Source organism: Elgaria multicarinata, chromosome 11 (assembly GCF_023053635.1).
Source record: "Elgaria multicarinata webbii isolate HBS135686 ecotype San Diego chromosome 11, rElgMul1.1.pri, whole genome shotgun sequence".
Classification (NCBI taxonomy): Eukaryota; Metazoa; Chordata; class Lepidosauria; order Squamata; family Anguidae; genus Elgaria; species Elgaria multicarinata.
In genome coordinates, this window is record NC_086181.1 from 4,465,330 (window position 1) to 4,491,050 (window position 25,721).

Consider the following 25,721-nt stretch of genomic DNA (forward strand, 5'->3'; position numbering starts at 1 on the left):
GAATGAAACAGATTATTTAGATCCATGTCAATCGGGTTTCAGGCCTGGTTTTGGAACGGAAACTGCCTTGGTCACCCTGTGGGATGACTTTTGTTGGGTGAGAGACAGGGGGAGTGCTACCCTGTTGGTTCTCCTGGACTTCTCAGCGGCTTTCGATACCATCAGCCATGGTATCCTTCTGGATAGGTTGTCTGAGCTGGGAGTTGAAGGTACTGCGTTGCAGTGGTTCCGCTCCTACTTGGATGGCCGATTCCAGAAGGTGGTGCTGGGGGATTATTGCTCTGTGCCGTGGCTCCTAAGCCATGGGGTTCCACAGGGCTCTATCTTATCCCCTATGCTGTTTAACATATACATGAAGCCACTGGGGGAGGTTATCCGGAGATGTGGACTGAGGTGTCATCAATATGTGGATGATACCCAGCTCTACCTTTCCTTTTCATCAAACCAGGTGAGGCAGTGGCAGTTCTGAGCCAGTGCCTGGGCACAGTAATGCACTGGATGAGGGCTAACAAACTGAGACTCAATCCAGACAAGACAGAAGTACTGTTAGCAGGTGGTTCATCTATCCGGTGAGGTGATGTTTGCCCTGTCCTGGATGGGGTTGTGCTCTCCCTAAAGGATTGGGTCCATAGTTTGGGGGTGCTCTTGGATCCAGAACTGTCACTTGAGGCACAGGTGAACTCAGTGGCAAAAAGCACCTTTTATCAGCATAGACTGATATACCAACTACGCCATTATCTGAATGGAGATAGCCTAGCTACAGTTATCCATGCTCTGATAACCTCTCATTTAGATTACTGCAATGCATTATACATGGGGCTGCCTTTGAAAACGGTCCGGAAAGTTAAGTTTGTACAAAACAGGGCAGCCCGTTTACTAACAGGGACTGGCCAGCGAGACCACATCATGCCAGTCTTTTTCCAGCTTCATTGGCTGCCAGTCCAGGTCCTGGCCCGATTCAGAGTGCTGGTACTAACATACAAAGCCCTAAACAGCTTGGGGCCGGGCTATTTGAAGGAATGCCTCCTCCCATATGTGCCTGCCCAGACCTTAAAATCATCCACAGGGCCCTTCTCCATGAGCCCCTGCCAAAGGAAGTGAGGCAGGTGGCTACTTGGAGGAGGACTTTCTCCGCTGTGGCACCCCAGCTGTGGAATGAGCTCCCCAGAGAGGTTCACCTGGCACCTACACTGTACTCCTTCCATCGCCAGCTGAAGACCTTTTTATTTTCTCAGTATTTTAACACCTAATTTAACTTAAATTAAAACTTTGCTGTTTTAATTCCATATTTTAACCTATATCAATTTCTGCTGTGTGGTTTTATCCTGGTTGTGCTTTTTATATTGTATTTTGTAATTGTGTTTTTAGACTGCTGGTTGTTTTATTATGCTTTTCATGGTTTTAATTTTTGTGAACTGCCCAGAGAGTTTCGGCTATTGGGTGGTATAAAAATGAAATAAATAAATAAATAATAAAATAAATCGATTCCAGTTTGAAAGGAACACAAGTACAGACCAATTACAGACCCCTCATTTCTAAATTCAGCCAAGGATGTTAGGATAGTGGTTTCCAAACTATATTTGGGGATATCCTGAGGTTGGTCTGAAGCTTATTAGGGGCTCGTTGGTAAGAAGAACGGTAGTGATGGACAAGCGTCCATGGAAGGAAGCTTGTTCTCATCATTACTGATCTTCCCCTGCAATGGACTGCCTGCCCCAGCAGAGTTTTGGGCGCATTGTAGGGCATGGTCAATTCATGCAGAGCAACAGCTTGGGCAGCTCCCCGCAGGGACTGAGTGTAGAACATATGCAGTGCCCACTGCTGCAACAAACAAGGGTCCTATAGAAGGCAGGGGCTTCTCTGCAGAGAAACGATTGTGGAAAGGGTTCTCTGAGGGGGGCTGTACTTTTGCCCCCAAATCTTGCCCTGATGGTGCCATTGCTGGGAGGGTGGGGAGAAGAGGTAAAGGGGGTATCATACTTCAGCTGAATTTGCTACTTAATTACTGTCCACCCTCTAAACATGCTACATGCTTGGACTCATGAACAATGACCCAGGATAGAAGTGGAAGATTTGTTTGCCTTGACTGTTCTTTTGCATGAACAGTTCTGAAATCCCTGTATGATCTGTGGTACCACATCCCCAGCTCCAAGAAACATGCAAAAAAGGCTGTGTAATCGATGCCCCTCCACCAGAATGAACAGCAACAAAGGCATTGACAGAATACTCCTCATCTGCTCAGAGGTGTGAGCTGGGGTAGAGGCAGAGGTCTAGATTGGGACTGCAGTGACAATAAAGGTTTTACAACAAGCAAACAAACCCTTCCCACTACACCATGGTCCCACTGCTCATCCTTTTGTTTTGAGAGAGGAGTGGTTGTGGGACCAAGATCCTGTCCTGCTGGGCTGGTCCCTCCCTCCTCCAGCTCTTCTCTTTTTTGTGTTGGGAAACCTGTAGGGGAGTGAGCTGAGCCATTTGTAGATGGCTGACTTTGGAAGTGTGTGCATGTGTGTTGAGGCTAACAATTCAGCCTGTTTTATGTAGGAGGCGGAAGCCAGTCTGGGTGGTGGAACAGAGCCTTACCCTTTGCTGAGAGGAGCATTAGACCTTGGTCATGGAGTCTCCTCCGGTGAGTTGTTGCTTTTCAGGCTGGAGACTATTCCTTGGGGTAGGGCTTAATGGTGTAGTGAAGAAATCTCAAGGGAGTGTGGCTAGGCAGGTTCTCCAAACAGATCCTTTATTTGTCCCTTCCATTCTTAGTACTAGGGAAGAGGCAACAGGATTGCAACTACCAAACAGAGGGAGACTCTTGGGGCCACCACTCAGAAGGCCTGGCACAGCAATCCTGCCTCCCCCGCCAACAGATTTTCTGTGGAAAGGAAAAAGCGGATAGATGTAGTGGGAAAACACAGAAGTTTAATGAGTGGAATGACTGGACTCCCCAGTCATTCTGTGAACAAGGCAGGGCAATGGAGCTGTAAAAGCCTAATCTGGAAGCACCTTTTATTTGAGGCAGGGGCTTACAGTTCTGTGTCACAGACCATATTATTATTTAACTGGAATTCTTGAGTTGGAACATGTAAAATAAAGCTCTGGCCCAAAGAGCTCACTTCAACTGGCAATCAGGGATTAGACAGAGAGATTAAAAGTATAATGAGGTCTTAGGGTCAGAATCTACCTCAGCTTTCCTCAAACTGGTGCCCTCCAGATGTGTTGAACATCATGGCCCATGCTGGCTGGGGATGATGGGAGTTGGGAATCCAGGCTGGAGTGCGTGTCCCCGAAGTTTAGGGCCCATGGGCACAGTTACCAGAGCTGCAGGCCAAAGTGCAGCAGACAGAAGGTACTGCTCTATAAACCAGGCAAGGGCAAAAGGCCAGACCTCTCGTATTCACATCTAGGAAGGCCAGTCTAGAGGCTTCCTAGTGCCTGCCAATCCCAAGGGCAGGTGTTGCACCCTCCCCTCTTCCTTTCTGTGCCTGCAGAGGGTTCTAAGGCCTCTGTCGTGCATGCTCAGATTCCAGGTAGTATACACTAGTTTACAGTATACAGTATCAACTGCTAGCAGGTTAAAGAACCATTTCTTTAGAGCGCCTCCCTACCCTAGGTGCTGATGGAGCACCACCCTCCGCCCTGTAGCTCAGCTGGGGAATCCCCTGCATGGGAGGGGAAGTGGCAGCACAGGACAATCCTCTCTGTTATCTCAGGACGACAGTGGGGGTTCCTCTTCCCGAGTTTTCTTCAAGCGCCTGGTAGCCTCTGAGGCAGGGCTTGAGGAACCAAGAGGGAAGGGGCCCTCAGAGGGATGTTGAGTTTCCACATGCCAGAGATTCTGCACTCCTGGCCTCTGGGGTTCCCTTTTCAGCCCCCTGTATCCCTGGCTCTGGGTATGAGCTAGGGGAGATTCAGGAACAGGGGTGATCATGCTATATGGTGGTCCAGGACACACTTTGCATGACAAGGCAAACCCCATGGAGGAAAGAACGAGAAGAAAGGAGACCAGCTCTATCAGGCGGGGAACAGACAGCAGGAAACAAAGGATCTGTTAGCAAAAGAACATGGGGAAAAGTGGAGTAAGGGGAGATTAAAGGGGTATTAGATAGGGATGAAGTGCTGAAAATGTAAGGGAAGTTTCAGGTTTTTTATGCTGAATGTAATATTTTTATGCTAAATGTGACATGGCGCTCAATGAGAGGATTCTGTGGCCATCCTTTAGGAAGCAGATGTTGTCCTGATACACTGTGGGTGCTTTCATGGAGGGGTCCTTGTGCTAACAGCCAGAAGGCATTGTGCAGCTTCCATCTTTTTGTAGTTAACAAATTTTCCATGGCAAGAAAAAAGATGGAAGAAGTGGTGGAGAAGTACAGGAAGGTTACAAGGGGAAGTTGATGCCATCTGGAACCGCCATAAAATTCCATGCATGAGGCAAGTTGATGGTGCCAAACAAGCTTCATCTGGAAGCACCCTCGCTACCAAATGGCAGGGATGAGCTCTGTCAACAAGCAAGTCTGTAGCTGAGCATAGTACCCCCTCCAGATGTGTTGGATGGGGTGAAGGGAGCTGTAGTCCAACACCTCTGGCTGAAGAAGACTGCTCTAGCCCTTATGGCTGTGCTGGAAGCCAGGCTTCTGAATATGCTGGCAGTTTCAAATGGCACCTCAGAAATCAGACAGAGGGCCTGAGAAACCTCTATTAGTCAAAGAACAGGCTTCATTGCCGCCCTGCACAGCTCTGTGTCCCTTCCCCAAGAGCAGGCACAGAATGGTCAGCTGGCAGATTAGGGTCCAGATGCAGACTTACTCCAACCTAGCCATGATGACGGTTTGTTTCTGGACCCATGATAACCTCTGCAGTGACTTTATTAAATTTGTCTGCCTCTCTCCCATAGTCTTCCCAGTGCCTACCTACCTTGAGGCTCTCCCAAGCCTTACAGTTCCTGCCCAAATATTCCAAATTGTTACCTGGCTCTTGACAATAGATTTTTTAGAATTTATTTTTTGGCAAAATAAGACCTGGGTAAGGCTGCCGAGATCCATGCTGTCCTCCCCCCACCCCTCATCTCTGCACTTTCAGTTCACCGTGTCAGCACTTGCCAGCATCTTTGTATGGTGTGTATCTTTCAGTCATTCCTCCTGGCCTGGTCACCGGGGAACATATAACCTGAGTAAGAGAAGGAGGATGGAGAGGGTGTCCCAGGGGAAGGCAGGACACTATCAGAGGCATGAGGACAGTGGACCAAGTGAGTGTATGCAGTGACAACTTTGGTGCAATAGTGCACAGTGTAGTAGCTAAGACTGAGCTGCAAACCAGGAATTCCAACACAGAGACCACCAATGCCCCAGGTTTGAATCTCACCTGTTCCATGAATTCATTCACAAGGGGATCTTAGGCAAGCCACTCTCAGGCCAGTTCTACACCAAACAGGATATTGCACTGTGAAAGCAGTATGAAAGCAGTATATAAGAGGAAGGAGCCACACCAAGCAGGCTATAGCGCTATAAAAGCGTGTTCAGAGGAGGGCAACCAGGATGATCAGGGGTCTGGAAACAAAGCCCTATGAAGAGAGACTGAAAGAACTGGGCATGTTTAACCTGGAGAAGAGAAGATGGAGGGGAGACATGATAGCACTCTTCAAATACTTAAACGGTTGTCACACAGAGGAGGGCCAGGATCTCTTCTCTATCTTCCCAGAGTGCAGGACACGGAATAACGGGCTCAAGTTAAAGGAAGCCAGATTCCAGCTAGACATCAGGAAAAACTTCCTGACTCTTAGAGCAGTGCGACAATGGAATCAGTTGCCTGGTGAGGTTGTGGGCTCTCCCACACTAGAGGCCTTCAAGAGGCAGCTGGACAACCATCTGTCAGGGATGCTTTAGGGTGGATTCCTGCATTGAGCAGGGGGTTGGACTGAATGGCCTTGTAGGCCCCTTCCAACTCTGCTATTCTATGATTCTATGAAAAGTGGTATATAGTATGTGTCAATGGGCCCCAATAGTTGTCAGTGCACTTCAATACCACTATAAAGCAGTAGTGTGGCTCCTTCATTTTATATACCACTTTCATAGTGCTATATCCTGCTTGGTGTAGATCTGGCCTATGTTTCAGGCCATAGTTAGACCAGAGCTATTTACCAGGATCCCAGGATGCAAATGACACACAGGGGATCCCAGGAGCAGACAGGGACGACCCCTCCATTTGCCTGGGATAATCATTAGGTCCAGCTAAGGCCGGAGTCTCCTATCTACAAAATGGGGATAATATACTGACCTAGTTTAAAAGGTGGGCTGCTGTAAGGCTTATAACGAGAGATTGTATGTGAAGTGCTATGAAGACTCTATAATGGTGCTAAACAAATGTTCAGAATTATTATGGTGTTATCTTCAGAAATTAATTGTGGCAGATGGGTTTAACAAAATCTCTCGGTAATTAGCAAAGAAATTTGCTAATAGCTGGAAAAAGTGCTTTAAAAGCATTCAAAAATTTGTTCCAAGGTATTTCTAGAATTCTGCAGTCTGCATGAATTATGCAAATTATTGAGGAGGAAGAACACAGAACTATGCAGATGACAGAAATACTTATCAGCTGACTTTGGAGAATTCATATTGGCATTGCCTGTATGCTTTCAGAAGTGACTTATGGTGGCCATGTGCCCTCTTTTTCAGAGGACCATCCTCTGTTTGAAGGGCTGCCAGAGGTCGATCCTCTATTTTGAAGGTGTCCCCGGTTTGAAGGGCTGTCCAGTCCAAGTCCGGTTTAAAGATAAATGGCAAAAGGAAGCCCTGGGCCTTGAAGCTGCCCACGAACAGTTAGCACTGTGGACAGCAGGCTGAGCCAGGCACACAGGTCACCTGATCACAGTCTTCCACACTATGATGAGATGTATTGTACATGTATTTAAATGTTACAAATTATTTCTAAATTTGCATCTATACATATACATTAGCTATGCTTTTTTGGTGATTCCTAAGCGTCCACCCTATTTCAAACCAATATTTGCAGCCATGAAGACTAGAAACCTGCATTTTAAAAACAAGAAGCCAACTGCACGTAATATGCAAAAATTAGGGTGACCCTATGAAAAGGAGGACAGGGCTCCTGTATCTTTAACAGTTGCATAGAAAAGGGGATTTCAGCAGGTGTCATTTGTATATATGGAGAACCTGGTGAAATTTCCTCTTCATCACAACAGTTAAAGCTGCAGGAGCTATATTGCAGATATACTGTGACCAGATTTAAAAGAGGGCAGGGCACCTGCAGCTTTAACTGTTGTGATGAAGAGGGAATTTCACCAGGTTCTCCATATATACAAATGACACCTGCTGAAATTCCCCTTTCAATAAAACTGTTAAAGATACAAGAGCCCTGTCCTCCTTTTCATATGATCACCCGAGCAAACATCTAAGAAAGACCTGATGGATAGTTTTTGTTGTAAAAGGAAAAGTAGCGGGAGTGGGGGTGACTTTTCAATGGAGGAAATTTTGGTGTTAAACATTTTCTCTGCTGGGTATTTTCCCTATTCAAATCCACCACTAAGCTGACTCCCCTCCCCCTGTGGAGTTTCAGGTGTATGAGAATGAAAGACGTGCATCTGGAACCTCAACAGGGGGAAAAGCAGCTGTGGGCCTGGGAAGTATTTGTGAAGTGGAAAAATGGTCAGTGAATAAAGATCTAACAACTCTTCTGCTGCTCAAAATCATGCCCTACCAGAACATTTACAGCTTAGGCTTTTTGAACTCCAGGAGGATTATGTACAGCCTCTCAGCCAATCAGAAAGCTGAGCTGGAGTCCTTTATGCTGGCTGAGTGATTGAGGTATTACTCTGTGGATCGGGCCTGTGGAAGCTGGCCCAGCCCTATCGACAACTATCTTAAATCTAGTTCTGTGAAATGTGCTCCCTTATCAGGCAATCAGTCACCCACAAGGGCATTTCCTTTCACCTTCTCCTTGAACGCTTTCAGCTTCTCCTTGAATGCTTTGTTACTGATGATAAATAAAGGTTTTGTTTGAAGTGAAGACACAAGCTTCTTGAGTCTGACCTGTTTCTGTTCAGAGCTGGTTAGAAGCAGTTCCTTTGGTTATTGGTGTGTGTGTGTATGTGTGTGATATATAAAGGGCCACTGCACACAATTTCCTACCTGGAAGTTAATTTAGTGTAGGAGTTTATGTGAATCACCCAGGTATCACTATCAACACCACCACTTTTAAATGCCATCAGTGTACATGATATGTCCAGAATTAACATGACCAAGGAACATAGTCCCTGCCCTAAAGAGCTGACAAATTAATTTTCAACAATGGTGGGACAGGGGAGAGAAACATGGGCCACTGGATGGGTGGATGGATGGATGTGTGCCAGTGCAATTACATGACATTTCAGCTCAGGTCAGGATAAAGGGGATATGTCAAAGACTTAATGGAAGAGCTGAGTTTTGAGGCAGACTTTCCTCTTTAAAACCTACAATAATTCTCTCCAATCAAATCTATTGTCTTTGCACAATACTCATTAATGCATCTAGACCCAAGACGATAATTACAGGTATACACAAAGAAACACCTAGGCCTTAAAAAGGGGAATGGAGTCCACAAACCTATACTGTGAGTTGATTAACTGTAGCATGAGAAAGTACTTTGGAGATGAACAGGGGGGTGTCTTGACAGTGGCGCATTGACAACGCCAGCCCTCAACCCCTGGCCCCACATTTGCGCTCCCTCACATTGTTCTCATGCAAAGGAGCAAGCGGGGGTTTACACTGGAGGAGGAGCGAACGTACACCACAGCTCAGCTCGGGCACCAGTGCTCTTCGCTTTAGTTTTTCTTTAAAAAACCCTATTTTTCTTGTATTTCACAGGCGGAGTGAGACGGAGGCTTGTTGGATCACCTCCTCCCCTCTGCCCCCACTCCGCTTTACTTTTTCTTAAACCATTTGTTTGTATTGTGTAGGTTTGTAGGTCCAGGGAGGTGAAGGATCGGTGTATCACCCTCACCCCGTGCCCCCCCACCTCACTTTAGTGTTTTTTTAAAAAACTATTTGTTGTTTTTGTGCAGCTTCTTGGGTCCAGGGAGGCAGAGGCTCACTGGACCACCGTTTTCCCCCTGTCCCAGTGATGGTGCCCAATCAGGGGTCGCCACTGGCTGGGACACACCTCAGGTGCAACACTGGAGCAAGGCAACAGACCACAAATGAGCGCCTGAGCCTTGCTCACAAGAAAAAGTCGGGGTAAGTGCCCGACTTTTTTAAAGAGGAGCTTAGGGGAAATGCTCTTGGATGGCTCCACAATGGCAACTGCATCATATAAATGACCTGTCGCCCCTGCGGATCCACCCCGGGGCTTTCTCCTCATCAAGATGTACCCCAGGAGAGATTTAGACACAATGCTCAATGGGTGGTTTTTAGCAAGTCAGTGTTGTGTCTCAGCCATGGCCATCCCTACCATTAGGCAGAGTGAGGCAATCGCCTCAGGTGGCAGATATTGGGCGGTGGCAGCAAAGTGTTGGAGGACAAACCTATATGCTACGCAGCCTGCTCTGTGCCCCCCATGAATCTGAAAGCTGGGAGAGAGGTTGCACTGCACACATGTCCTGGAAGGGAGTTTCAGACATGGGGAGTAGCAAGAGGTAAAGTATGGAGGTATTTAAGGGAAAGGAAACGCCTGTGCAGCTAAGTACAATAGAGTTGGAGGAATGAAGGTCATGGGTAGGGGCATGTGGCCGAAAGACAGAGTAGGCTTAATATGTGAAAAATCTGGAAGTCAGGACAAGGCATCAGATTGAAATGGGAGGGGATATGAAACCAGTGAAAGGATTTAAAGTGGGGCTTTGCAAGGACTGAATGACAACGATCTACATGTCTTTAGGGTATCTATTCCATTCCTGCTTCTCAATGGACCCTCTTATGGGCAATTTATTTAACTGCATCTTTCTGGCAATCTAACTATCCAGCTGTGTAAATTCATGTGTGAAGTATTAATAAGACTCTGCACATTAGAAAAAATATATATAAAAAGGAAGAAAGCAAGCTGAGATTCTCAGGGTATAGAATTCTATGCAACCAGTACAATTTTCTGTGTTTGTACACTGCAATCTCAAAATGTGGGAATATGCTCAGTTTTAGTATAGTAACATCTATGGGCTCATCTACACCAAGCAGGATATTGCACTATGAAAGCGGTATGAAAGCGGTATATAGAAGGCAGGAGCCACATGACTGCTTTATAGTGGTATTGAAGTGCACTGACAACTGTTGGGACCCATTATTACATACCATATAACACTTTCATACTGCTATATCCTGCTTGGTGTGGCTCCTGCCTTTTATATACCGCTTTCATAGCACAATATGGTGTAGATGAGGCCCAAGAGTAACTTGTTTCTGCACCAAGGCTGCCAGATCAAAGTACATAAAGACCCTATACTGAATTATATTCTACCCTTCAAGTAATGTGCCACCACTGTCCTATGTGCTGGCGTTCGTTCAAAAAAGTTGGGCACATCTACCTCCCACTTTTTTTCCAAGTTGATTCTATACTTTACTATCTTCTGCAATTCCACTTCTTTTGCAAACTATAAAATTAGCAGTACAGGGTTCTATACTTGACCAGAACACTGCACAATTGAGTACTTAGCCTGATGCTTAATTAATTAGGCCTGGCCTTAACAGTTAACTTAAATTGTGAGTTATGGCTTAGTAATGAACCATTCCGAACTAGTTAATTTTTTAAAAACCTCCAGCCTGGTCCCTTCACCCAGATAGCAGCCATAGGCCCTTGTATTTACTGTCAGCAAAGTTAGAGTGGTTTTGAATTTACTATGAACACAAAACCCACTTATAACAGGAATTTGAGGGTGGGGCCAGGGTGCCCCGTCCCATTGCCAAAAGGGGGAGTGTTATAGCACCAAAGCTCCATGAGCTCTTTTCCTTTGGCTGTCAGACTGTGGACGTTGCCTGAATTCAGGGTAGGTGGGATAAGGTTGGTGGGGCAGGGGATAACCATGCCATGCTGTATGATCAGTACCATGGTCAAGAATTATTTTAAATTTATTTTTAAAGAAACAAGTGTGCAATTGAATATATGTGAAAGAAACTATAGCCATGTGTGAGGGTTAACTGTAAATTCCCAGAGTCTAGAATATGAATAAGGTTGCCCCAGCTGCAATTTAAAAAGAGATTCTGCAGCCCATGTCTGGCTGGAAAGCCCAACCTCTAACCCGGAAGCTAAGTCAGTGCTGAAGAAAATGCACTCTTCACCTGCACAGGAACACTTTAAATTATTCTTACATTGTTTTGTTTTTGTAGCTGTTTTATTTGCTGCTTTATTGAGTTTTGTTTTACTGAAATTGTTATTTTTAAATCTATTTTATTTTGTTCATCAGAAAAAGAACATTAATTATTGGATGGATTAGAAATGTCCTAAATAGTGAAACTATTGTTATTGGGTGACTGAAAAATGGAATAAATATGTTTAGTGTGGTGCTCTAGCATAAAGTAACACCAGGACTGGCCATTAGAGTTGGAAGTCTCCCCATATCAATCCTGGTTGTAGAAGGCAAAACCAGGGGCGGGGGGATTTATTTATTTATTTATTGCGTTTTTATACCACCCAATACCCAAAGCTCATGCCGCAAATATCTCATTACAAAGAGGGTAACACAGTTTCACAGAATGATAAGGAGCACATTTGGTACTGACAATGCCAAAATGTGGTGTGTGGTTTTGGTTTGGCGCTGAAAGTCTTCTAGATGAAGTATCAAAATGGATCAGGAAATTCTTGTATGTTGCATTTGACATACAGCAACTAATATTCTTTATCAGACTCTTGGTCAGATAAGATGCTGGGGGTGGGGAGGATGGTCATAAACCCTAAATTAGGTTCTTCCCAGAGAATTGGATAGATTTTATTCAACTTTTAGGGTCTGACTAGTAACTGTATTTGGCATGAGAAAGATATTTATCCCCAGATCTTGTGGTAAAGCTTATTCGGGGTTCCAGTTTTTCTGTTATTGTTTCATTTGTTTTCCTTCTCTTGTGGCACCCGTAGTTTGGCTGGCTTGTTCTTGTCTTCTGTATTTGTTTGCTTCACAGGAACATTTCAGTAGAGCACTTGCTGTTTGATAGTGGCACACCATAGTTTTGCATTTGTGGACTGATCCATAGGGAGTTGATGGATCGGTGGTCCCAACCTTGGGTGGAACTGAATGTATCACTGACAAATCCACATTACCACCAAATAGGAGACTGAGGCCACAGCTAGACTTAAGGTTTATCCTGGGATCATCCAGGGTTCACCCCTGCCTGAGCACTGGATCCCCTGTGTGTCACCCAGGTGAACAGGTTTGACTCCTGGACGATCCAGGGATAAACCTTAGGTCTGCCTATGGCCTGAGTCTTAAAATAAGGCCATCAGGGAGAAAACTGTCTGGGGGACAGGGTTGCAGGAGGAAAGTGCAGCAGTGCACATGTACACACACAAACACACACACACACACACATTTTTCATTTGAAATCATTCACACTCTACATTGCAGCTGTTCAGCAATTACCTGCATTTTGAAATATGAGTTACATTTTGTTCTGCCTTCGGTGCAGCAAGCTGAGGTAGAGGGGTAAATTGTAAGAACTGAATCAGACCAAGCATCTATCTCACTCAGCATTCCCTATCTGAGAACACAAGAAGAGCTGTGCTGGATCAGATGGAAGGTCTATTTAGTCCAGGGTTCTGTCCACACAAGGGCTGACCAGATGCCTCTAGAAGACCCACAAGCAAGGCAGGAGCGCAATTGCACACTCCCACTTGTGTTCTCCATTAACTGTTCTTCAGAGTCATACTGCTTCTGATACTGGAGGTAATATACTGTTAATATAAGGTCATCAATGGCTACTGCTCATGATGGTAAAGCCATTATGACCAGTAGCCATTGAAAGCCTTATGAAAATCCTATGACAGTGCCCCCTTAGCCCATTCAGGTTGTGGCAGAAGTCTTCAGGAATTACAGCTGGTTACTAGTTCCCAGTTCCTAATTTGCACAAAAGTTCAAAACAGCTCAGTCCGTAAACTTATCTGGTCAAGAGGGCAGGGCTTCTGCAGCTTTAACTGTTGTGATGAAGAGTGAATTTCACCAGGTGCTGCATCTGCTGAAATTCCCTTATTCTATACAATCGTTAAAGTTACAAGAGCCCTGTCTCCTTTTCATATGGTCACCCTAACTAAAGTTTATATGCCCCTGCAAAACAAAATAACATTTGTACTACCTTTGGACTACCCCATTTCATATATCCCCATGACTGTCAGACTTTCCTCTTTAAAACTCACAAAAATTCTCTCCAATGAAATTGATGGTTTTTGCACAATGCTCATTAACGCATGAAGACTCTAGATGACAAATACAGGTATACACAAAGAAACATCTAGGCCTTAAAAAGGGGAATGGAGTCCACAAACCTATAGTGTGAATTGATTAACCATTGAAGCCATGAAGTGTAATGGATAAAGTACTTTGGATGTGAACAGGAGAGATTTAGGCACAATGCTCAATGGGTACTTTTTAGCAAGTCAGTGTTGTGTCTCAGCCATGGCCATCCCTACCATTAGGCAGAGTGAGGCAATTGCTCAGGAGGCAGATATTGGGAAGTGGCAGCAAAGTGTTGGAGGACAAACCTATATGCTACGCAGCCTGCTCTGTGCCCCCTAAGTTAGCCTGCTGCCTTCAAGTGCAGTAGAGAATATTGTACCACTGTCAGTGTTGAAGACGGATTCATCTGGCAGCCCAGTTGTCTTTCAGACATGGAATGGCAGTTTTTTGTTTCAGGCAGCCCAATGTCTTGGGCCGGCACTGGGCCCTTTCTACACCTAAGGATTATCCCAGGGAAATGGAAGGATCGTCCCTGCCTGCTCCTGGGATCCCGTGTGTCATTTGGATGCACAGGGATGATCCCGGGATGACCCCAGGATAAATGGCTGGTGTAGACATGCCCCTGGTCTCAGCCTAACTACCCTAAGTTAACCTTGTCCATGCTACCTTGAGTTCCTTGGAGGAAGCACAGAGAAGGTTGGATTCAAACCTTATGTTCTTGTTGGCAGGTGTCTCCTCCCCTGAGGAGGGGCCAGGGAGTGTGAAGGCTGCCCGACCATCAGCCTCTCAGAAAGCGACCCATGAGGTAAGTTTCTAGAGCCTGGAGATAATTGGTTTTGACTGAGATGGTTCTTGTGGGGCACGTATAAGGCTCTCGGTTTTGCAGCTAGAATGGAAAGGTATTGCAATAAGCTCCAAGACCAACAATGGGCTACTCCTGTTAAGGGGTCCACTGAGGGCCCTCAAAACCCTGATGCTACCAGTGCACTTGCCTTACCTTGGTGCTGGAGATTCACCATGTGCCTGATTCTTTTTTCTTTTTTCTTCGCAGCCCCCAAATGATTCTTACTTTATTCCATTTATCTAAAATATTTTTATTCTCTTTATTTGAGGCTCAAGACAGTTTGCAAAAGTTATTTTTATTTTTTAAAAAATAGAATGAAAACTAAAAGAAAAACTAACAAGAAAATGTAATACCTGCCTGCCCACTCCCCTTCTAAAAGCTTATCCAAGCGTTTGTGTCCTTAACTCCTTTGGCAGATCATTTAATAGCTCTAGGTTGGGCCACTACAGTAAAGGTCTTGCATTCCCTCCCACACTGAGATTCCCAAATCAATATTCTGCCCACTGCACCACACTTTCCTAGAAGCTAGAACAATCTGTGCAAGGGAAGCATAAATACGAAAATGTATTTGGCACAATTTATACAGGGTGCTGGGACAGGGGGCGGGGTGGAGGAAAGAGGTACCCATATCATACCTGCCTTTTGTCTAGACCATGTGTGGTCTGGACAGGGATGTATGGAGCACAGCATTGTGGTTGCAGTGGAGCAGCAGCTTTCACACAAATCCTTTGGAAACTGTGAGTGACAGTAGCTGTTGGTTATCTCTTTGGAATGGGGATGGCCATCCTATTCTTATTGGCCTACAATCTCCACTACATAGCCAGTGGTAAGAGATGATGGGCATTGTAGGCAAAAACTTCTGGAGGGACACAGGTTGCCTACTCCTACTTTTGAGGTGCACTACTTTGCTTACCTAATATGGAGGTGCTCCTTGTGTCTTTAACATCCTCATCACAGGGAGAAATTCAACAGGTAAACTACTGCCCTCCCAATGCTAGGGGACTTTGCCTGTTGGATTTCTGCCTGTTGTCCTACTGGCAAAAATGCATTGAAGGTGGTGGCATAACAGGCCTTTGCCATTCCTCCCAGGCTTATGTGGAACTTCACGAACTGGTCATGGACGAGAACAATGAGATTCGCTGGATGGAAGCTTCTCACTGGCTCAAATTGGAGGAGGACTTTGAGGAGATGGGGCATTGGGGCAGACCTCACCTTTCATATCTGACTTTCCAAAGCCTTCTGGAGCTGCGCCGGGCTTTTTCCAAAGGTAAGGAAAGGAGGTACAGAGTTTGAGTCTGTAATAGCATTGAGTGTTGAAGAACATTCCATGTATGAATTGGTCCTCTGGGTGTGTAAGGGTTACAATTTTGTACGAGCAACATGAATGCTTGCTTGCAACCACTACTACCCTACTTTCTCATTGACCAAACCCTAGCAGGATCTACACTACTCTTTAAAACAGTTTATAACAGTAGTGACAACTGTTGGGACCCAGGACACACTCCACATACAATTTTCAAACTGTTTTCAAAGCGTCATATCCTGCTTGGTGTAGATCTGGGCAGGATCTACACTAGTGCTTATAACGGTTTATAATGGTTATGACAACTGTTCAGGCCCAGGACACATTACATATACCATTTTCATACCATTTTTAAAGTATTATATCCTGCTTAGTGTGGATCCTGCACTGCTTATCCTTGCAAAGGAGAAAAATGGAAAAAGTCAGGCCATCTCATCATGATTTCCTGCATTACACGTTGTTTGGTCTCTAAGCTCCATCCGACGAGCGTTTTATTACATGCTCATTACTGGGCACTCACGGAGTTTGTTCAGGTCCCTCACATGACGTAGTCTGCCTCCCGCACACCTTCTGCCCCTTCTTGCCTTCCTTGCGCGACAAAAAAAAAAACCTGGCTAAGTCTGATGTATTTTTAAACACAGAATTGCTGCTCTGTCCTGCTGTGTGCAGGAGAAGCAACACCATTAGAATAGCGGACTCAATGAGCCTCGTGCTCATTGTGTACTTCCTCTTTTGAAAGAGGAAGTAACTGAGGAACGAAAACATGGGCAGAGAAGTGAAGGTAGGGAGCGTGTTAACCCCAAGTGTGAAGGAGCTTTCTATAAGAGCTGCTCTCAGGCTATTTTGAGAATCCTGTCCAGGCCACACACCTCTCCAAAAACAAAACAAATCAGGAATTATCTCTTTCAAGATAATGTAATGATAATAATGAAAAGGAGTGATGGGTTAGTCAGGGATGCTTGGAATATATCTTTCAACCCATCCTACAACAGCTTGATGAAGGATTCTGATCTCTGTGCAACAAGAGTAGCAATTGTGCATTTATTGAGGGGAGGAGGTCTAAAAAATCATCTGGATAGATCCCTAATTCTCCTCTTGTACACCTTTTAAATGTTAGCAAGTGTGTCTTGAATTTTCAGATGTTAGCTGGTGTGTTCCCTCTTTCTGAACTGTTAGTGGGTGGTCCTTCCACTCAGATGAGCAACGTTCAACCTGTTCTGGAGGGGGTTGCACTCCCTCTAAATTTCTTTCTTTCTATCTTTATTAAAATTATATACCGCCCCATAGCCGAAGCTGTCTGGGCGGTTTACAAAAGTTAAAAACAATGAACATTAAAAATTATACAAAATTTAAAACTATTTGGGGGAGTGCTCTTGGATCCAGCACTGTTACTTGAGTCACAGGTGGCCTTCATGGCATTGAGCACCTTTTATCAGCTTAGGTGGATAAAGCAACTATGATCCTATCTGGACAGGTACAGCCTAGCTTCAGTTATTCATGCTCTGGTAACTGTGTCAGTACTTTTTAAGATCTTTGCATTGTTGCAGGCCTGTATCTTGGTGTTGATTTTAATCTATTTTAAATGTATTGTTTTTATATTATGTATTACCATGTGATTGTACTTTATTGTAGTTTATGGTTTAAGTTTTGTTTTGTGAAACTGCCCAGAGGGTTCCCGCTAAGGAGTAGTATAGAAATGGAATAAAATAAAATTGTAATACAATTCTTCACTCTAGGAACTTTCCTACTAGACCTGCCAGAGAGGAATCTAGCTGGGATTGCCAGTCAGGTGCTTGACCAAATGATCTACAAAGGGCAGCTCAAGCCAGAGGACCGAGAAGTGGTCTTACGATCACTCCTACTTCAGCACAGGTATTAATGCAAGAGGTTGGTTGGACAGAATGAAGGGCTGGCAGCTGAGAAGCAGCAGCAGAACCCATCTTTAGCCCTTCCTGATTAGGTATACTCCATAATTCAGGCTAGTAAAAGCTGGGGTAGGTGGGTCACACACAAAATGGTACTTTGCAAGGATGCAAACCAAGATGGGTCTGTCTATACTCAGGGAAAGCCCTGTGGTGGCTGTGGATCTGTGCCCTGTCAGTTAGATGACGCAGACACAGCTTCACAGCCACTGTGGGGCTTCCCTGCGATGCTCCGGTTTGAAAAGTCGGGGCAAATGTGTGACTTTTTCAAAGACAGTGACATAAACATGGTGCTTCCGCCATGTAATGTTGCTCTGCGGCCAATCCGGGGCCAACTCGGGGTGGAGCCTGGCAGAAGGAACCCACAGAATCAGAATAGTAGAGTTGGAAGGGGCCTATAAGGCCATCAAGTCCAAACCCCTGCTTGATGCAGGAATCCACCTTAAAGCATATCTGACAGAAGGCTGCCCAGTTGCATCTTGAAGGCCTCTAGGGTGGGAGAGCCCACAACCTCCCTAGGTAATTGATTCCATTGTCGTACTGCTCTAACAGTCAGGAAGTTTTTCCTGATGTCCAGCCGGAATCTGGCTTCCTGTAATTCCAGCCCATTATTCTGTGTCCTGCACTCTGGGATGATTGAGAAGAGATCCTGGCCCTCCTCTGTGTGACAACCTTTCAAGTATTTGAAGAGTGCTATCCTGTCTCTCCTCAGTTTTCTCTTCTCCGTCTAAACATGCTTTTATAGTGCTATTGCCCTGCCTTGTACACAAAAAATTATTGGGGTGGGTGTGTCTGGATGTCATTGTCTTCCAGTTGTAACCTACCTGTGTTCTCCTACCACTTCTTTCATCTTTTCCCTTATAAAATCCATTAAAGAAAAAAAAAGAGGGAGGTGGAATTGCTGCACAACGCCTTCTGATTGCTAGAGATAGGATCCCTTCACCTGGAAGGGATGAAGTTTATATATGGTGTTTATATATGGAGGGCTCCTAGGGATTCAATGATAAGGCCCTGTGCAGCAATTCCCCTTTAATGGATTTTATTTGGTAAAGAAAAATATGTGCCGCTATTTGATCTTTAACACCATAGCAGATTTTCTGTGGTAAGAAAAAAGACAGAAGAAGTGGTTGGAAAACATGGGAAAGTTGCAAATGGAAGACGACACTGTAAACAAAAACTTCCATGAATGAGTGATGATGTGTTAAAAGCCTTGCTGGAATCACCCTTTGCCACAAGGCAATTGGAGTGCAGGACTCACTTCCCTTCAAAAATGCACTCTTTTTTGCTTAAAAACAAAAACAAAAAACACCTTCTCAATAAGAAGTCTTCTAAAAATAACCTCTTGTATTCCTAAGGGCGTGGAGGGAAGCAATTAGATATGTAATATTATATGAAATCATTTAATATTTAACCTACAGGAAAATGCAAAGATTCAGAAATAATTTTTTTCCCATGAATTTAAGTGAAGTTTAAACAATGAAACCAAGTTGAAAAATGTCTTGTTTCAGTTAGAATATTAAAAGGGGGGATGTTACCCTTAACTATGAGGGCAAATCTCTAGGATAAATCCCAGTACTCTGGAAACTTTGCAGGGGATGTTGAGCATAGTCAGCAGTGACTCTGAACTCTTCTGATAGTTTCACATGTATCAGTTGTCTGTCAATGAAACCAGTAATAAAGTATTTATTAATTTTAATTATTCACTGGGTCCATTCTTTCTGAAGTGCTAGACATTAAACTGTTCTACTTTCCTCCTTGCTCCCTCCCCACTCTTTTTTTTTTTTTTTGCCCCATATTTCTTTCCCCCTTTGCCCAGTCACCCTGACGAATCCACTTCATTAGGCACTCTTTCTCCTGCACGGCTGCAACGGACTGATGCCAAAGACTCAGCACAGCCTCTTTTGAAGGAGCATCACCAAATTGAGATGAAGTCCTTTTTGAGCAGCTCCGAGCAGGTAATGAAAATTTGGGACATTGGATTTAAGAGATGGAGAGTGGCCATCTTGTGAACACAGTGCCAGGAACTCTGGAACCTGAACCAGGAACCTCTGGAACAAATTTGTGTTCATGCCTCAAAGCACTCTTCAAGCACAAAAGAGAACCATAGTGTCTAAAAGCAGACATTCTGATTGGTAGGCAGTAAGAACCTTGCAGGTTGGCCAGGCTTGGTATAAACGCCAGGAGCCTGGCTAAGAGTAGTATATTCTGCCTGCTTCATTTCAGTCTTTGCTCTGATGTGAGCTACACTCAAACCCCTCGCTCCAGCAGCTGAGACGCTTAGTTGGAAAACATAGGTTAGATTTGGAGATGACCTACAGAGGTTTCATTCTTTAAAACATACAAACGCTACCAGGAAATACTCAGCAAGGAGTGCTTAGTGTTCATACATTTTAGAAAGAGGAGGGCTAGGGAAACAAGCTGTCCCCAGCCTCCAGCCCTCTCCATCCGCAACATCTCAGCTAGACGGGCAAGAACGCCGATCTAGAGTGGGGCTGCGCAGAGGGAAAGTTCAGCTATGCACTTCAGCTATGCTCTGCATAGGGTGCCCATCAGCCTCCACGTTCGGAGGCTGATAGGCACCCAGACAGGATTGTGCTCTAAAATAATTGCACAATGGCAACTAAATAAAAAGGTGCTTTGGTACAAATTAAAGGCAATGAAAATATTTATAAAAGTTGATTAAAATGTGTATTCTCGTAGAATCACAGAGTTGGAAGGGGCCATTTAGGCTATCAGCTCCAACTGCTTAGTGCAGGAATCCAGTTTAAAGCATCCCCCTTAGAGATGGCTGTCTAGTCTATGCTTCAATATACTTAGCAATGGATAGCCTACTACCTATCGTGTTCATGCCTGTTTCCTCTGGCATTCACACGTGCTGGCAAGCTGACACAAGACACTCACATCAGTGAGACTTCTTTTATTGAGAAAATCACACTGGAAACAGTGTAATGGTTACATTGTCTCCAAAACACACTTAAAGCTAAACAATGGTTAGAAAGCTTTTAGCTCCTTTTCTGATACGATCCTTAAGGCAATCACTTAGGTGGGTGGGTGTGTCAGGAATAGCCACCATCCGATTTCAGCTTCTCCAGACACTGCATATGCTGGCACCTCAAGGGACATGGCCACAGCCTAAAACAAAATCCTAGGGAGGGGTATGCTCTGAGCCACCAGAGCCAGAAAGAGAACACAGGTCACGCACCAGTCATTCTCAGCCTGCCACAACTGAACTGACCCTGGTTACCATGACCACAGGGAAGGTAACATCTCAGGCCCAGGAACTCCCCTGCATGTAACGTTAGCTCTAGGGGAGCTCTCTTGCCAACTGAATCCAGGCCACACACACACAATAGAAAGCAAATGCAAGTCCAAGTCTATGAAAAGCCTCACAGTACTTTTCATGGCACAGTTCTTAGATATTTATATCCAAAGTCCAAATAGCAAAGCATCCATGTGCAGAATGCTTTCAAAGTCCCAATCAGAGATGTAATCCAAAGCAGGAGGGAGGTCAGGCATTGCGTTGAGAGATGAAACCTAGCAGAACTTTTTCAGCTTTGCACTGGCATTTAAGGCCTATTCAAAGCCACTTGACAGACAGGTCCTCTGACCTGTAAACCATGCCCCTGTGCCAACAGGGCAGAATGGCACAGCCCACTACGGTGACACTACAATCTGAGTAACACTCCTAAGCAGTGGCCCCACCTTTCCACCATACCCTGGTTCCCAGGGAAACCTTTTCCAGTTGCAAAGCCACGACAGGGAGTGAAAGCTACTCCCATGTGAACTTCTGACTGAGATAAGCTTGTAGAGACATCTGACATTCTCAAACTATTTCCTAATAAATCCACCTACTAGGTACAAGGCCAGCCTTGTACCTATACCTGACACCACCTCCCTGGGCAGTTGGTTCCATTGTCTTACTGTTCTGACCACTAGGGAGGTTTTTCTGATGTTCAACTGGAATCTGCATTCCTGTAGCTTAAACTTGTTACTTCATATCCTACAGTCTTAGATGACAGAAACAAGGCTGTGGTATTGTGTGACAACCCTTTAGATACTTGAAAAGTGCTATCATATCCCACCTCAGCCTTCCCTTCTCAAGGCTAAACGTACCCAGTTCCTTCATTCTTTCCCCATAGGTCTTAGCTTCTAGTCCCCTGATCAACTTAGTTGTCTCAGAATTGTCCCTTCCCTGTCCATACAGCTACCTCACACCCAACAGTAGAATGTAACAGGATGCAAGCATGCATGCATGCACGCACGCACGCACACGCACGCACACACATACACCTATCTGTCAGGGATGCTTTAGGGTGGATTCCTGCATTGAGCAGGGGGTTGGACTCGATGGCCTTATAGGTCCCTTCCAACTCTGCTATTCTATGATTCTATGACCCAGTTCACACATAACAGTGGCATTCGTCAGCAATAATCTCAGAAATCTTGAGCTGGAGAGTGCAACTTCTGAGTCTAAATTCAGGTGTGGCTCTCCATTTCTGTAATATTGCAATTGTTAATTCTCTCATTCTAAATGGACTTTTATGAGGAAACCCAGATTTTAAAATGGGAAAGAAAATTCTTTTGTGGTGGACTTGGACAGATAAATTGATTTTTACCTTGGTTCAACTAGTAGATGCTGAGTTTTTGTCAATCTCAGGTTTGTTTACCAAAACCAATTTGCCTGCTATAGCTGAATAGCAATACTTGCAACTGCAAGATTTATTAAAATCTAGGTTTGCCCCCGCCACTTTACTGCTTCAGAGTCTCCTCCACTATTGGAAGTGCTTTCTGGGGCTGATCAATTATATTGACCCATGATCAATGTTTATGAGTACTTATTATTGGTGAATAAATATGATATACAGGATCTTAAACAGAATGGGATAGGGAACTGGATTGTCTCATTCTACCTAATCAATGGATCACCTCTTTAGTGTCTGTATCTGAAGCATCTATGGATCTTGGAATGGGATACTGAACCACCACCCAGCTCCCACAAATGCTAATGCCTGAAAGTACAGGCAGAGACATAGCCAGGCAAAGGAGTGCCTACGTGCAGAAAGGCCTCCTCAGAAGCAAGGCTTTTATCACAACTAGGTCTTTTAGGGGGCCTGTAATGAACTACAGCTGAGCCCTGGGTGGGGCTCAGGAAGTTTGGGTAACATAAGCCTTCAATATCAGTCTAGGTATTGCTGGAAACAATTTCTACTAGCTCTAGCGCCTTGTGGCTAATCCTTTGTGCTACTGACTTTCCACTCCTGCTTCACTCTGCTTCTTGGATCACATATTATATCTGACTGCTTATCTGTGTTTGGACCGCAGACCACTCTCTTGTAACTATTCCTCCTGTCTGGCCAAACAGTGGTTTGATCATGGCCTATTTATTGACTTGCTTTTGGATTACTCCTTAGCTGACCTAGTGCTGAACCTGATTCAGCCACAGCAAGATGAAAGGATTCTCAAATTATGGAGTGGTTTCTTCTTGGTATACTTGGGACAATGGGGTGGGAAAACAATACAAAGGTCCAAAGTCATGGAGATGCCTTCCTTCCCTTTCATGCCTGACTAGTCCCACTTTGGGAACAGAGAGGTGGCAGCAGTTTTGGCCACTCTTGCTAAGCAGCTCTACAGCTGGTGTTCTCTGTAACCCACACTGCATGTCAGACAACATGCTAGTTCACCATAGTTAAAATTTGGGATTATATAAAGACTCTGGGATTGGCTGTGCCTGGTATAAGAGGCCTTCTGCCTTGCCCTCGTCAACAGAGTGAAGCATTGTTTTTTTGCTGTACTCCAAATTTTAAACTTCTTCCAGCCCAGACCAATAATCTTGAGAATCTTGACCCGGAGAGTGCAATTTCCAAGTCTAAATTCAGGTGTGGCTTTCCATTGCTATAATATTGCAATTATTAATTTTCTCATGCTGAATTGACTCTATGAGGAAATCCAGAATTAAAAATGGCCCCCAACACAAAACTTTGGGGAATAACCTCTGGTTTTTCTTGTTACAGGAAGACCCAAGTAGTAGCGGTTTTAAGAAGCAGCTTTCAGAGAAGATCTCACCTGATTCGGAAGCCACACTGGTCCTGGTTGGTAAGTGTCTTGTAATGTATGAGGGGATAAAAGGGAGGACTCAGTGGAAAAGTTCAGTCTCTGGCATCTCCACTTGAAGGAACCCAGGGAGCACAGCTGGGGAAGACCTCTAAATGAACCCTACTAGCCATGGTAGCTAAGTGGAATCTCTATGCTTAGAAGCTCAAAACAAACACCTTGGGAGGGCTGTTGTCTTCATGCCTGGCTTGTTGGCTTTCTGGAGGCATTTGGGCAGCCGGTGTTGGAAATAGAGTGGGCAACTTGTGGCTCTCCAAATGTTTTGGTGTACACATCCCATCAGTTCTAGTCAGCATAGCCAATGGTGAGGGACAATGGGAGTTGTAAGCCAAAATATCTGGAGGTCTACAAGTGGCCCACCCGAGATGGATGGATCCTTTGTCTGATCCTGAGGACGTTGTGTGCCCAACCCATCTGGCAATGGGGCAATTCTTCAGAAGTGGGTTCCTGGGATAATTTAATGTTAGATGAGACATCAGGTCAGATGTGCTCATGTTTGTCAATGGTCAGTCATTTCCTTGCCTGTGGTGAGTAAAAATCACCCCACAGTGATTTGTTTTTATTATTTTTTGTAAATGGGAAAAGAGATTATCCTCCCACTCCACCCCATGCCTCTTCTGCTTCTTCCCCTGGCTATTAGTGTGATACAAATGTAAGCATGGGCAGGCAGGCTAGTACATTTTTTTCTGGGTTAATAACTTTTGTGCACTTATTTACAATGAGGTTTCCACTTTTGTTTTGTTTTACCAACTTCTTTCCTGTATCTTTAACTGAAGCTCGATGTGCAGTCATTAGCAGGTGTTAATACTTATCTTCCTGCTATGAAAATTTTCATTTGCAAATTTTTGAATACCAAACTCCTGTTAAAGGCATAGTGGCATAGCAGCAGGCAAGTCCGCGCTTCTTCTGTCCTGTTGACAACCCTCATTTACAAAGCTGCCTATGGCCCATATCAGGACATATGCTGTACATCTCAGCCATCGCCACCACTACCACATATATGGGGAGACGCCATGAACGTCTTGCATACCGCCACGGCTGTGCAATTACCTAGGGACAAGGAAGGCCTGGGTCAGGCCTCCCCTGGCAATGCAGTACTGTGCCTGCACAAGGTGTCTATGTAGGCGTGGGTTCATGAGGTCGTTGGCAGACTGTTCCCTACAGAGTTGCCTTCCAGAGTTTGCCTTCCAAACAAACCTAAGTTTTATTTAAACAATGACACTTATTCTAGAGGTTCCCAGATTTTGGAAGGTAAAAGAAGGAATGCTGAATTGGATCGCAGAACCTATTTACCACTAGTCGACATTAGTGCCTTCCTCTTTAAGTGCAAAAGACTAGCAAAAGCATTTCTTTGTTCCCTGCCACACCTTTTTTCTTACTTCATCTTTTTTCTTTCCTTTAAAAAATATCATAACCAAATTTAAAATGACAAAAGGTGTAAGTAGTTTTAAAGTGTCTGTTCCAGAGCAGTCCTAGACATTCTGGTGTTTGAGACAGAAAAATCCAAACTGTTGCTTCCTGTTGTTACCACAAATAAAAATTATAAATTAAATAAAGGGCAATTTGCCACAGTTTAACATTGACTTAAATTTGCAGCCTCATTCTACCAAATGGTAGGGCCAGGCTTGATAATTTCATGCCAACATGATATATGCTAATCTAGCAAGGTTTGGGGGAAGGTATATCAGCTGGGTCTTGCTATCTTGTGCATTCTGGCAAGGGAAGAAGCTATATTTGTTGCTGGTAGGAACTCTGCTCTGCTTCTCCATCTGCCTTACCAAAACTTGGTTGCAAACTTGGCTCACTTTACTATCTCTCGTTTTCTTCCCTTGTCCCCAATCTCTTCCACTCCCTTTGCCTCTGCTTGGATCCCTTCCCTTCCTGCCCATGGCCCTCATTCCTCTTGCTCACTCCTTGTGCCGAGGCTCCTAAATGATGCCCCCTACCCATCCGTCCTCCCTTCAGGCTGTGCCACCTTTGTGGAGCGCCCCACTCTGGCCTTCGTACGCTTGAAGGATGCTGTGGAGCTGGATTACGTCTTGGAGGTCGCCGTGCCTGTCAGGTTCCTTTTCGTGGTTCTGGGTCCAGATCCCCCCCACACCAACTATCATGAGATTGGAAGAGCTATCTCAACAATGATGTCTGAAAGGGTAAGTTTGAATGCCTCATACCTCCAAGTTGCCTGCGGAAGTT

At 44.8% G+C, this 25,721-nt stretch overlaps 1 protein-coding gene across 3 annotated transcripts in view; it reads left to right on the top strand.

The window, feature by feature from the left end:
- The window catches only part of SLC4A1 (solute carrier family 4 member 1 (Diego blood group)), a 63,230-nt gene that overhangs the window by 9,641 nt on the left and 27,868 nt on the right, over positions 1–25,721 (top strand). For 2 of the 3 annotated variants that reach the window (XM_063138085.1, XM_063138086.1), the window contains 6 exons: positions 14,077–14,153; positions 15,282–15,459; positions 17,232–17,367; positions 19,234–19,372; positions 23,429–23,510; positions 25,494–25,678. In XM_063138085.1, the coding sequence (XP_062994155.1) occupies positions 14,077–14,153; positions 15,282–15,459; positions 17,232–17,367; positions 19,234–19,372; positions 23,429–23,510; positions 25,494–25,678 (797 nt within the window). Of the gene's footprint in view, positions 1–2,544; positions 2,630–5,123; positions 5,240–14,076; positions 14,154–15,281; positions 15,460–17,231; positions 17,368–19,233; positions 19,373–23,428; positions 23,511–25,493; positions 25,679–25,721 lie in introns of all 3 variants that reach the window. The other variant, XM_063138087.1, reaches the window with a different exon arrangement.